Here is a 13395-nt window from a genome sequence, read left to right as displayed (position 1 = left end):
CTCATAAAAGTAATAAATAAAACTCAAAGTATTACTATTACTAAAGCCCAGATCTTCTAAATACAGATGGGTATGCCAAACAATTTAAATTATTACTAAATAATACTATTTTAATGATAAATATATTTCAAAATTATGATGCTAAACATGGTTTAAATGTTTAAGTGCTTTCAATCTACGAGACTCGTTTAAAGTGTTAATTTTTTTGACATTTTTTGTAAAAAAAATTCCTTAGGAACTAAATTTCTAAAGAAACCAGCAATTTTTATTTTCGAAAGATTAGAATACTAAAATGCGTTTCTTGATGCCAATAGGATATTTTGGTGATTCAAATAAAAAAGCACGGAAGAAAATTGCTGACGAATTTATTCAACAAATCTTGAGTATTATGAAGGCGTTTGCTTGCATTCATTCGTTAATGATTTTTGTTGGCATAGGAATCCACACTGACAGATATTAACAATGACTGTTTATGCTGAAAAATTGAATGAAACCTCTTACTTCTCAAACTGAAAACATCTGTAAAATGTTCAACTTATTTCACCTAATCATTAAATGAAAACCACCTACAAATACAACTACAAAAATTTTAAATGATGTTTAGCAGTTCCTTTACTAAAGTTAATGATTACTACAAGAAAATAACTTTATTGCAGGGTGCACTATTCACAGTATTTGTTAAATGTTTCACAACACATTGAGAAAGTATTGGCAACATTTGTATGCGAAAATATTTTTAGAAAATCATTACATCGAAGTTGTTAAACTGTCTATATAAATGACGCAACTCTGAAATTAATCTCAATTAATTAATTGTTACTGGATTTAGAGGATGCATGACTTATAAATACTTCAGGACATGTATCTATTTCCTAATAATTATTACAAATAGTTGTTTCTGACTATGGTCTGTTGTGCTACATTTTTTGAAAGGTGGGTTTAAAGAATTTAAAACGCTTTTTTATGCATGATATATAGAATTAAGTTCCACTCTTAAGAAGAATTACAAAAGAGCTAATGCTTTTATCTCTGTTTAAAAAAATAATTTTTATCGGCTCATCTAAATCTTGGCTTCCTATTTACAGCGCGTATGCGTGTGTTATATTTGATGTTAATGGCCTGGATCTTTAATTAAGTGGAGCGCTTCAGTCTTGCAAAGCTTCTTCAGAGTTAAAAACATATTTCAAACAAACATCAGGTAAAATGAATGCGGTTGGTGATATACAGAAAGAGAAAAAGAACTAATGTTTATTCATTAAATTAATATCTGTAAACAAATGCAGGTAAATATTTGCGAATATACTTTTAATTTGCGTAAAAAACATTAAAATTTATAAGATTTTTATTTTTTTGTATTCTAGTTCTTTTCGTTGTTTACAAAGTAACTCAAAAAGTAACAGTAACAAATTTTGCGTCTACAAATGAAACGAGGCAATCGAATATCAAAATACTTCTTCCTACAAGTAATATTAGGTAAACATGACTTTCCCCCCTCTTTCTTCTTTTTAAATTAAGTTTAGAATATTGAATTTGCATGTTGATATTGCAGTCCCCGTTTTTAATTTGTAATTCTTTTGAGTTTTTGTTATTTAAACTTGTTGCTATTGTTATTGTTGTACTATATATACTTATATATAATATTATATTTATTTGTAATATATTTATTTATAATATTATATTTAACTTAGGTTACATTAAAGTAATATTAGAATTAGCGAAATAAGTTACCTTTCTTATTCAAGGAAAAAAAAAAAAAAAAATTCTGAAGAAATAAACGTTTCTTGATTGACCTTTATGCATTTTCTCTATAACCCAACTGATTCACAGTAAATTTTTAAAGGTTAATGAAAACATAATTTCATCTAATAAAATGTACCAGTAGCCTCATTTTCATATTCCAAAAGTAAAGTTTTTCGAAGTATTAACTTTTTTTTTTTTTTTATTTCTCTTTTCTAGTCACGACAGCAGCTAATATATTTGTATTTTATAAAATAGTGCAGACATCAAACACTTTAAAAATCTTCAAAACACTGCAAATGAATTAAACTGATAATTCTTTTTTATAATTTTTTTTTTTTTTTTTTAAAACTAGGATGCTTTTCACAAGTTAGTACATTCGAATTGCCAAACGCTGCGGAAAACAGAAAAACTTTATTCAAAAGTAATTTTTATTTCTCAAGGGAAATGAACCGAATGATTCTTTACATTCCACACTCCGTAGTCTGCAAAGCAATACAAGTTGCATCAAAGGAATTCAGAGTGGATTTCGCCACATATTATAGTAAAACCGTTAGACAAGAAACAACTAATTTGTGCGCTAGCACAAAGAAAAACACGAAGTCAACAGCTACAGCTGAAAATTTCCACGTAATACTAACCAGAATTTATAATCTACTGCCGATTGCATTTCAATGTAACATTCTGAGCCTAGTTGTTTTCCAGGTATACGGTTTAGCGGAAGATAAATGTGAAAACTTGTTACAGGTGAGCGAGTCTAAAAGAAAAATATTTAACGACATGATGCAATTAGTTGAAAACAAATTGCGCAGAAGATTTTCCATCATGCCGGTCTCGTCACAATGCAATCAAATTTTTGCTGGTGCCACCGAAGTGTATGCAGACACTTTAAAGGTTTCGTTTAGTAATGTAAAAAACAGAATTGAATCTGTTAAAAACACTTTACAAACCCTGGTGCCAAAGCTTGTGGAAAATTTTTACGAAGAAAACGAAATAAGTCTACCCGAATTGACCTCTTTTTGGAAAAACCGCATGACAAGTAGATTTTTCCTTCACTATAGCAGCTACGAAGAAAAAGATTTGTTCACAATAAAAGCGAAATTGTTTTACGCTTTGAACGGAGAGCCTCCCCAAAGCGCACATCTTGTTTTGGCTTCTATCTATTCATACGGCATTGAAAAGTTTGAAAAAAGTATAGAGGCATCGGTAAAGATAACTTTGGAAAGCAAAAGTCCGAGCGCAAAAGTAAGGTTTGAGAGATTCCCAGATTTCTTGGTGAATTACTTTAATGGGTGCAGCGAATGTGAGCAGTGCGCAATTCTAAAAAGTATATCATTGTATTCCAACAAATCAATGAGTGAGACAGTACAAAATCTACAAGTCGAAAAGAAGACTTTAAAACATTCATGTACCCAATTTCATAGAGAAAGCAATCACAGCGACGATATTATTAAAAACAAAACCAAAAGCAATGAGCGCCGGAACGGCGCATTATTGCCGCTGCAACTAAATACCGATAATATAAAAGTTTTAAAGTTACCGGTACGCAAAATGTCGGCCGTAGAGATCTTGTTGATTATCTCACTTGGCTTTGTTTTTGTATTTGGAGTGGCTTTTTTTGTCACGCTGGCTATTTTTATTAAACGCAGAAGAGAGAAAAAAGTTTTCGAAAAAACGATCTACATTGATTTAAAAGGACAAAAGTCTATAAACTTCGTGTGAAATTTTAAATTTCCTATGAAACAAAATATAAATTATGAAAGTTATAAATCATACAAAATATGTAACTTCATACGAGATTTTTATTTTCATATGAAACCAATAACTTTATTTTAAATTTTCGCGTGTTTATAGTATTTATATGTACATACTGACTTAGATTTATAAATATATTTATCTATACTAATTAGCGTCGTGACTTTCCCTCTGTAACGGTTAGGAATCTAAAGTATAATAGTGTTAAAATAAAGGTTCTTAAAATTCCTCTGTCTTTAACTGTTTTAGACTAGCTTTCGTATTTAAGCTCCAATATTGGCAAAATAAAGAGCCTTTGTTAGTCAGGTGTTAAACTGGGTTTTTGATTTAAACCGACACATTGAGCGAGGAACTTATGGGATGAGAAATATATGTATATATACACACACACACACACACACACACACACACACACACACACACACACACACACACACACACACACACACACACACACACACACACACACACACACATATATATATATATATATATATTACAATGTTTTTTATTCTCCTAATCTTTTTCTTTAATCTTTTTTGGATAAAAATAAATTGCTCGTGGGGTGATGTTCAGCCTAACGATCTTTTTACAGACGTTTCATAGGTGTATATCTCTTGTTAACACCGATATACAATGACTAAAAACTTAATGTGTAGACAAAAAATAATCCAGCCTTTTATAGCTTTTTGTTATGAGTAACCGTGAAAATATAGGTGGTTAATTAAGAAGCTAATTAAGATTTCTCAGTAAATAATATTCTTTTGCAAGATTTTATGATAAAGACTATAATTTAATTATGCAAATTTTAATTTAATTATGCAGTCAATAAACTACGTTTAACGAATTACACAAATTCATCCGGCTATTTTATGACGCATGCCAAGTCTGAAAATTACTGATATCTCTTATTTTCCATTATTAAGAATAATCATGGGATATGATAATGAAATCTTATTTTGACGTCCGAGAGAAAAAAACCGAAGCAAAAGCAAACATTAATAATGACGCTGTTGAAAATCGAAAAATTGAGTGAAATTTTCAAATTTGTTGTTTGATTCATTGTCATAACGTTTATACCAACTATTCAACCAACGAAAGCTTTTTAAGCAACGTGAACTTTTACTTCATTTACAAATATCATTTTAGATTTTATGTTTTTATTTTAGAAAACATAAGAACCATTCTTCTTAGATCTTTTGTTCGTCGGAGCTCCTTTGGTATAATATTTACGTCTGAGTAAATAGTTAATGAAAATATATATGCATATTACCAGTTAAGAGCAAAACTGTTATAAGGATTAAAAAGCAGCATATAATCTATCGTGACTTTGGGGTCAAAGAAAATAACTTTCAAATATTTCAAATATTTATTTCAAATATTTATTTCAAATAATTATTTCAAGTATTTTAAGTATTGATTGTTTACTTTATCTGTAAAATTGAACGATTCGATTTCTCGACTGCCATTTTGAACCCTAACTTCAGCTCAGCGCCAGTTGGTTTGTGTGGTATTCATTGTGCATGACTCAAGTACTTATTATTGTTTTTAAATGATGTAAATTTAACTTTATTACAAAGAAAAAAAGGAATCCTTTGCATAGCAGCCTAAGTAAAGCCACCTGCGGACCTAGTGACAAGATTACTGTCAGCGTGGTTCATTCCACGGATAAAACGAACAACACCAATATTTAAAACTTAATCCGCTGATAAATTACGCTTAATCTTGAAACAATTTAGTGCAGTGCACACTAATAGCAAAAAGTAAACATATGGCATCTTATTTTGTAATTATATTTTTGTGCAAATTTTTCCTTTAAGAAATGTTTGCGAAAGCTCAGTTTTTTTTTAAGCAATATTTATAATTAGGAAGCAGATTTTTAGGCTTAAAAAACATTAAAACGAACGATTGAAAGTCAATTGAACGGAACACACAAGAAACTTTTAACAAAATTATTTTTAAGTAAATTGAACGAAATAATTTGTAATGAAAACTTTGTTAATCAGTTGTTTTTTTATTTAAACTTAAATTTGTTTCGTTTTTATCATTTTTAATAACCGTTTATTATTCATGTTAATATTGTAATTTTAATTAATTTTGTTTATATTTTTTTAATTATATTTTGTTATTATTATCATTATTTTTTTTAATCATCGCGCTTTTGACATCTTTATCAAAGCTCGAAAAGTCTTGGATCAATATAAATGAAGTTTTTTATGAATGCCGGAACCTTATCAGTAATCCCTAAAAGCGCTTTTGTGGCTTCCATCTTTTTGTCGAACATGACAAAGTAATATTAATGTCATCATCGGTATCATTATTGAAGTCAATATTGGAATGAGTGCATCGAATTGTATTTAACCAACAGATTAGAAGCCGCATTTATTTACACAATAAATACGCTTTCATCCTATGGGTATTTCAGCAATGATATTTTTTTAAAAAAATAAAGCTACCTATCTATGTAAATTAAACAACTGAATAAAACTCTATATTCTGCAATTTACTAAAAATAAACACTGCGGTGTTCATTCAGTAAAAACATCTAAAAGTCAATGATATATTATATATACTAGATGTCTAACTTCGATCCGAAATGTGAAGCCGTGGGAGCCATTTCTAATTCGGCCAAAAACGTGCATCTTTAACTGTTATTTCGCACGTCGGATATAGTTTTTGCCCTTATTACAAATGGCGGATATAGTTTTTGCCCTTATTACAAATGGCGGATTCAATTTGTAAACAAAAAAAGCGGCTTCACTTTTCGTCCAATAAAATCCCGCAAGTTAGACATCTAGTATATATAATATATCATTGCTAAAAGTGGATTAGGTTTATGAAAAATGACCACCATAAACATCACGGAGGGATATTGAACAATTAAACAATTGAACAATTGAACAATTGAACAATTGAACAATTGAACAATTGAACAATTGAACAATTGAACAATTGAACAATTGAACAATTGAACAATTGAACAATTGAAATATTGAACAACTGAAATATTGAACTAGATCAGTTTAAATCTTCAATTAAATAGATGAAGATTTAAATACAAGATATTTTTGTATTTAAATCTTTACAAAAGATTTCTTAAATAGCATATCAACTCTCGAATTTTCTGCGTGGTAATAATATGATTAGGATAGTACTTGCTACCGGCATAAATAGTCTTGAAAGATGATTGATGAATGATAATTGACGAATGATGATTGATGAATGATGATTGATGAATGATGATTGATGAATGATGATTGATGAATGATGAATGATGATTGATGAATGATGATTGATGAATGATGATTGATGAATGATGATTGATGAATGATGATTGATGAATGATGATTGATGAATGATGATTGATGAATGATGATTTGAATGATATATGTGGTGTTTTATGTCTCATTATGAGTTAGCTTCATCTCATTTATATCTTTAACCCATCAATAAGAGATTTATCAAACAAAATTTTATAATGACCCATTACCCTTTCTTTACCCAACCCTTTTTTTAAATAAAATGTACTTTCTACGAGATAATCCACTGCCCAAAATTAAACAATAAATTATACAACAAAAAAAAAAATTTCTTTCCTATTCCTGGTTTTCTTCATTAACAGAGTATTTTTAGTTTCAAAACTAAAAATGAAAACTAAATTCTAGCATTCTTACAGAGATGGAATCTCGATGCGTTTTTCTCAGTACCGTTGAGATAAAGATAGAGACCTCCTGCACCAGCCTTCTGAATAATATATCTATATTTATTTATTGCATTTACTTTTTGCCGGTAAATTTTTAAGTTAAAGATTTTAATGATTATTAAAACCAAAAAAAGCAATTCCTTGAGGTGAATGCACTTTAATTGTTCAGTTCTCGCTGACCTTTTTATCTTTATTGTTGTTATTTTTAATAAGTTGACTTTTTTTTAAATAAAAATAAGAAGGTTAATGAGAGAAATGTTCAAAACAGTCTTACATTTGAATCTTCTAAAATTTTATTTTTTGAAAAACTCATTTTTTGAGATTTGTTGAGAAAAATTCATTTCTGAGTTAAAGATTGAAATGAGGCACTAAATCAAAATCTGGTTCAGCCAGTGGAAACTTTGTTGCTAAATTATATTAAATTATAATAATTAATTAATTATATTAAATTATACTAAATTATAGAGTTTTGAAGCGTGAACTATGCTGATTGTTACACATTAAAGCCATACGTAAAACCATAGTTTTTTTAAATATATGTTTTTTGACTTAATTTGACTTAGTAATTCGGTTTAAGACATTTCATTTTAGAGGATTGTTTTGAATAATAAAGCCAATTAAATTTCAACGAAGGAACATAAAGAACTGAAACATTACTTATGTGGAAGGTGTTCCTGTTAAACGCAATCCTACATTCAATTTTCCGAACTGTTTACTGTATAACTGTGTACAAGCCTTACCGATCTTTACATCATAAGTTTCTGATTTCCCAAGAATACTGTTTAATTTTTTGTGGGTAAAAATAATTTGAAATTTCTTTGAATTTTACTAAATTTTAAGTAAATCATCAGCCTATTTACTGCTGAAGATCATGATCGATCCATCTTGTATGGAAATGGATCAGTTATGATTATTGCAACGATGTATTGTTACAAAAATTGTTGAAATATATGGTTAGAAATAACATCCTAAATGATGGCTCGTTAAAAAATGTGTAACATTTAAAAAACCTAATTATTTTATTATCTTTATAAGATTTCAAAAAAATATTCCATTTATAAGTTATAAAAATCAGGGCCGCCCAAGCCACAGGGCTAAATGGGCTAAGCCCCAGGGCGCAAGCCTTTTGGGGGCGTCAATTTTCAATGAGTTCAATTCATTGGAAACTGCTATTATGATAGCATTTCAGAGTGAAATACTAGGAACCATAGATAAAACTAATATATTGCTTCAAAAAGTTGATACTACAATTGAATGCATTGTTACATTATATGCTTCTTTAGAAAAATTTGTACAATCGAAACGAAATATAGATTCATTTAACCTTTACAAATCAGAAGGTATAAAATTATCTGGCTGTGATAAATGCAAACGTATACGGAAAAGAAAAAGACAGTTCGTCGAAAATACGTCGGAAGAAGTACAATTCGATGCAAATGACGAATTCCGCATAAACACATATTATGGCATTATTGATAAAATTCTAGCAGAAGTACAAAAGAGAAAATACGCATATGATAACGTTTATTCAACATTTGGTTTTCTAGTTGATTTAAAAAATATTAATGAAGACATAATTAGAAATAATGCTTCAAAGTTGTGCGAAATATATGAGACTGATTTAGAAAATAACTATATTGAAGAATGTCTACATTTTAAACATGTGAATTTATTGGAAACTACCGAAAATACTGCAGAACTAAGTTTAAAGCCAATAATCGAGTTAAAAATTGAATCTACATTTCCAAACGTAACCACAGCACTGCGCATATTTTTAAATATTGCCACTACAAACTGCAGTGGCGAAAGGTTATTTTTACCAATCAAAAGAATAAAAAATTACTTACGATCTTCTCTATGGGACAGAGAAAACTCAATGATTTGAGTATTTTATCCATTGAGTGAGATTTATTTGATAATTTAAATACTAGTGAGATTATTGATCAATTTGCCAGAGAAAAAGCTACGAAAAATAAATATATATGTTACATTTGTTTAGATTAAGGTTTGTTTTTGTTCTTAAATGTTTTTTGATTTAATTAAGTTTCATTTTTGTTTAGTATAAAAGTAATAAATAGATTTTTTCAGGTTCTGACACTTTTGTATAACTTTTCCGGAGACACCGCTCCCATTTGCCATTCTGTGTATTTTCTTAGGAAAAGGGGCGCATTATTTTTAGTAGCCCACGGGCGCCGATATTCTTCAGACGGCCCTGATAAAAATTAATTATTGAAAGTTGCAAACTAAATTAAGTTATCCCGCTCCCTTGGCTATGGAAGTTTTGTATATTGCTCAGGTTTTATTACGGATTTATCCAGAATAATTACCAAGTTAAATTTTCCGGCTTAACAATCAGGTTTTATTGCGAACTTTGTTGTTTGGTTTTATTACGGATTCAATTATTTTACTTATATTATCCTTAAGTGAAATTTTCCCAATTTTAAAGAACTACAGAAAAGTTGGCTCGAAATGTTAATCAACAGGTAGTTATACCTTATTGATTTACTGAAGGTAGTTTGGTTAAAAGCGGTGCGAAAATATCTTTTAAAGTTAATCACTCAATCATGTCATTTATATGTACAACCCTATACTGAGAAATATATTAATCTAACCTCGATTGGAAATTTCTTCCAATTGGCCCAAATGTGATGTGTTCAACTAACCTAAAGAAGGAGATGCTTTATTTCATTCTTTCTTACTTATTTTTTTTTAATACTTTTATTGGTTAAAGTTATAATATCCTAAAATTCAAAGTTTGTTGTTTTCATTATTAGAATAATGATATTTTTCAATTATTAGATAACGATATTACATGATTATTAGAGTAATGATAACCTTAATGAAAAACACAAAAAATGAAAAATACTGTAGATTAAACAATACGAAGAACATTATTTTATAAATAATTATAAATATTTATTTTATAAATAATTATAAATATTTATTTTATAAATATAATCTCAATAATTGACAAGATTATTTTCATAAAAAAAAGAAAGGTGAGAACTTTAGAAAAGAAAAGAAAAAAAAAAAAAAGAATTATACAAACATTAGTTTTAACCAATTGGAGCTTTATCAGAATATGTTGAGAAAGTTATCAGAATATGTTGAGAACGTTATTTAAGGCCACGAGCACTAATGTAGTGTATAGTCCTACCATCCTAAAACTCAGTTGATTTATTCAAACATATTTTTCTTAGTATAAAGCAAAGTGATGTAAACAACACTATTTTAAATTTTGAAGAAATTGTGTTAAATAGGTTAGAGTTATTTTTATTTGAACAATTTTGACAAATTCTTCAATACAATAGTGGTACATAATAGTAAAATAATGATGGTATATGAGAAGTACACCACTGTTGCTTTCATGTAACAGTTAAAATTTTCAAAATCTTGTTGCTAAAGTCAAAACGCGGGCAAAATTCAAAGCGTTGTGTTGTATCACATTAAATGCAAAAACTCATTATCTCTTAGAATTGTTACATGCATCAAAATGAGGTTTAATTATATTCTATTCAAGAGGGAGTGGCATCATATGAGTTAGATAAAGTTTGATATCTTTTAGTATTTGTGTGTGTGTTTTTTTTTTGTATTAAATTATATGATAATTTTAAGCAGTATTGATAATTATGTTCTAAATATGTAGTGAAGAAATAGTAAGCGCATCTTAAAAAGAAAATAATGGTGTTCCATCATTACTTTTCTGTTAGAGTTTGAATAGTAAAAACTTGGTGCCTTAGAGACAAAAAAAAGAAACTAATTGAAGTAAAAAACAATGGCGAAAATGAAATATTTTTCTTAAATTATCTTTCTTACGTTTAGTGCGCAGTTTTAACAGCGGAAGTTTAAATAATTAAAGGAAGCTTGCCTATCCTCTCTCCCCCAAATCACTGATAATAATAAATTATTATAAAAAGAAGAAAAACGTATAGAAAACAAATTTAAATTTAGAAAACATTTTTTGCAAAACTATATATTTTTTTTCATTAAAGTTTATACATATTTGTTTCATTTCAAAGTTACATTTTGAACATATTTATGTCCTTTTTATGAATAAGAACTTAGGTTTTTACTGTCTGGTCACCGATCTTTTCTCCCCCTATCTCTCCCCTAAAGATTAAATTTGTTAAATTATGTTGCAGTTTATACACCGCAAAAAAGTTCGATGATAAACATTGAGAATGATAATTATTGGAATTGGAACCCGTCTTGATAAACAGAAATGGCTGAAAACAAAAACTTTCGAATAAAATTTTAAAACAGGAACAGCTTTTAATTGATATATGATATCTTAAATGAAATTTTGTTTCTTACTAATTTTGTTGAAGAATTAATCTTTTTTTTTTTAAAAGGTTTCTTTCAATGTATTTATTCAAAATTGCCGAAAACTGCTGACCAGTACGTGCGCTGTATTTCGTTAGGTATCAAGCAAATTAAATAAAACCCACTACGTCTCAAATAAAGCACACTGAATGCCAATGAATAACACATGTTTTCTTTTGCTGCAATGACATTAGAAAAGAGTTCGTCCATTTAAGATGGAATAAAGAAAACAAGCCACCTGTGTAAGAATCGAACTCTTAGTAAAGTTTTCCGTAAGAACAAACTTGTACAATATACTTGAAACAAAAAAAGCACTATAAATGCAATTGAATTAAAAAAGTATAAAAGTTAGTCAAGTATTAAGCGTAAGTAATAACCTATAGCGTATATATAGAAAGAAGGTCAATGTTATTTCATTGTGCCAATGTTGCATAGTGGTAAAAAAAACTGAACCCATCTTAAAAGTACCAAAATCCAAATATTACTGTATGAATAGCCTAAACAGTTATCTTCTGTTCACATTTCATTTCCATGTATAGTGTAATCAATTAAGTTGCATTGTTGTTCGGATGAACAGTTTAGTAATTTCATCAATGTGGAAGACAAAAAATATACTTTCGTTGCTATTCGTTAAGTCCGAAGCCCTGGCATTCTCCACCAGTCTCACCAAGAATGACAGTATGTTCGGAGCTATAAAAGGGCACATCTTTGAAATTATACCAACTTTATTTGTGCTGCAACATCTCTCACAGTCGATCGGTTGGAAGGCAGAGTTATTACTAGAGGACCCACTTAGCAATTTCCTTCTTTAAAAATTCACCCTCACAATAGATCATATTATTTCCACAGCAAAACTGAACTTGTTTAGTCAGCATCATTTAAAGCATAATAGAAGTTCTATGATATTCTTATAATGCAGTATTATATAATATGGCAGCTATCTAACGCACCAAATTTAAAACAGGTTGTATTTAAAGTACGAATAAAACTTTATTCAGAAAGAAGCTTGTTAATCCAAAAGGTTATGAAATGAAATTAATGTAAAAAAAATTTTGAAAATATTTTCACACTTCTTTTAGATTAGGTTTATTGGTGAACTTTGTGGTTGCATTTAAAAGGAAGATTATCGCTCCTAGTCTTGTCACCAAAGTCCTAGCTGAGTGGTTCACGACGAAGTCAAACAAGTACAGTGTCCAATTTTTGTACGATCACTGCAGTTATCACACCAAATTAAAAAATGTTTAGCATTTCAATAGCCAATCGAGCTGATGCGTTTACGAACAGCTCTGTCAGACCGTGACACTTGAAGTACCTGATTGTTATTCACGGTCCTTTGGAAGCGCTGTTATTGTACGCATGCGCAAATTTTACGGGAAAAAATCAACGCTTTCAAAATGGTTACGGCCCTTAGCAACGAAAACAATTTTTCTCTGGAAACCAAGTAATTGCATATTCTCCAATATAATAGGTTTTTTTGTTGCTGTCTTAATTCAAATTAGTTTAACGATAACCCGGTTGTGTACTAAAACACTTAAAACAAGAGAAGGAACATCTAACCGTTCGTTAATATTTGTTGTTGAGAAAGATGGCTGGTTAACTACACATGATTTGTTTACATTTTTGGACCCTACGTTCTAGGTTTTTAATCGTGGAAATCTAACCGAATTTCTTGAAAAATTTTGATAAGACCTTCTATTTATTTCTTATGGCTGTTCTTAGCATTCAATTTTTTTAATGGACAAAAAAGGCGCTTTTCTGCATTACCTTATTGACCATTATAACTACATTTTATTTGCCTTTAATAGAGGCAAATAAAAGAAAAAAGGAACTATATATTATTAAGAAATGTAAAATGCTGTTGCCAAAAGTGTTTTTAT

General features: G+C 29.1%; 1 protein-coding gene across 3 annotated transcripts; it reads left to right on the top strand.

Moving 5' to 3' along the window:
* Positions 1-806: 806 nt before the first annotated feature.
* LOC149881359 (uncharacterized) lies at positions 807-3643 on the top strand. Of its 3 annotated transcripts, XM_090069744.1 has the most exons (4): positions 846-933; positions 1086-1283; positions 1362-1473; positions 2093-3643. In XM_090069744.1, the coding sequence occupies exons 3-4, from the start codon at positions 1422-1424 to the stop codon at positions 3457-3459; spliced, it is 1419 nt and encodes a 472-aa protein (XP_089925870.1). In that variant the 5' UTR covers positions 846-933; positions 1086-1283; positions 1362-1421; the 3' UTR covers positions 3460-3643. The 3 variants fall into 3 exon arrangements, with proteins under 3 accessions (XP_089925872.1, XP_089925870.1, XP_089925871.1); XM_090069746.1 differs by lacking the exon at positions 1086-1283 and having other exon boundaries at positions 807-933; XM_090069745.1 differs by lacking the exon at positions 846-933 and having other exon boundaries at positions 953-1198.
* Positions 3644-13395: the final 9752 nt, after the last annotated feature.

This window comes from Hydra viridissima, unplaced genomic scaffold (genome assembly GCF_058129835.1).
Source record: "Hydra viridissima isolate aposymbiotic clone 2 unplaced genomic scaffold, HvirCarnegie_v1 scaffold_12, whole genome shotgun sequence".
Taxonomy (NCBI): Eukaryota; Metazoa; Cnidaria; class Hydrozoa; order Anthoathecata; family Hydridae; genus Hydra; species Hydra viridissima.
This window is presented reverse-complemented; position numbering and strand designations above follow the sequence as displayed.

What these genes read in the sequence shown, in the direction of transcription:
- LOC149881359 (XM_090069746.1), top strand. Translation starts at nt 1,422, where the DNA reads ATGAAACGAGGCAATCGAATATCAAAATACTTCTTCCTACAAGTAATA. An exon ending in CTTCCTACAAGTAATATTAG is followed by an intron (nt 1,474 to 2,092) that starts GTAAACATGACT and finishes TTTTAAAACTAG; the next exon opens with GATGCTTTTCACAAGTTAGT.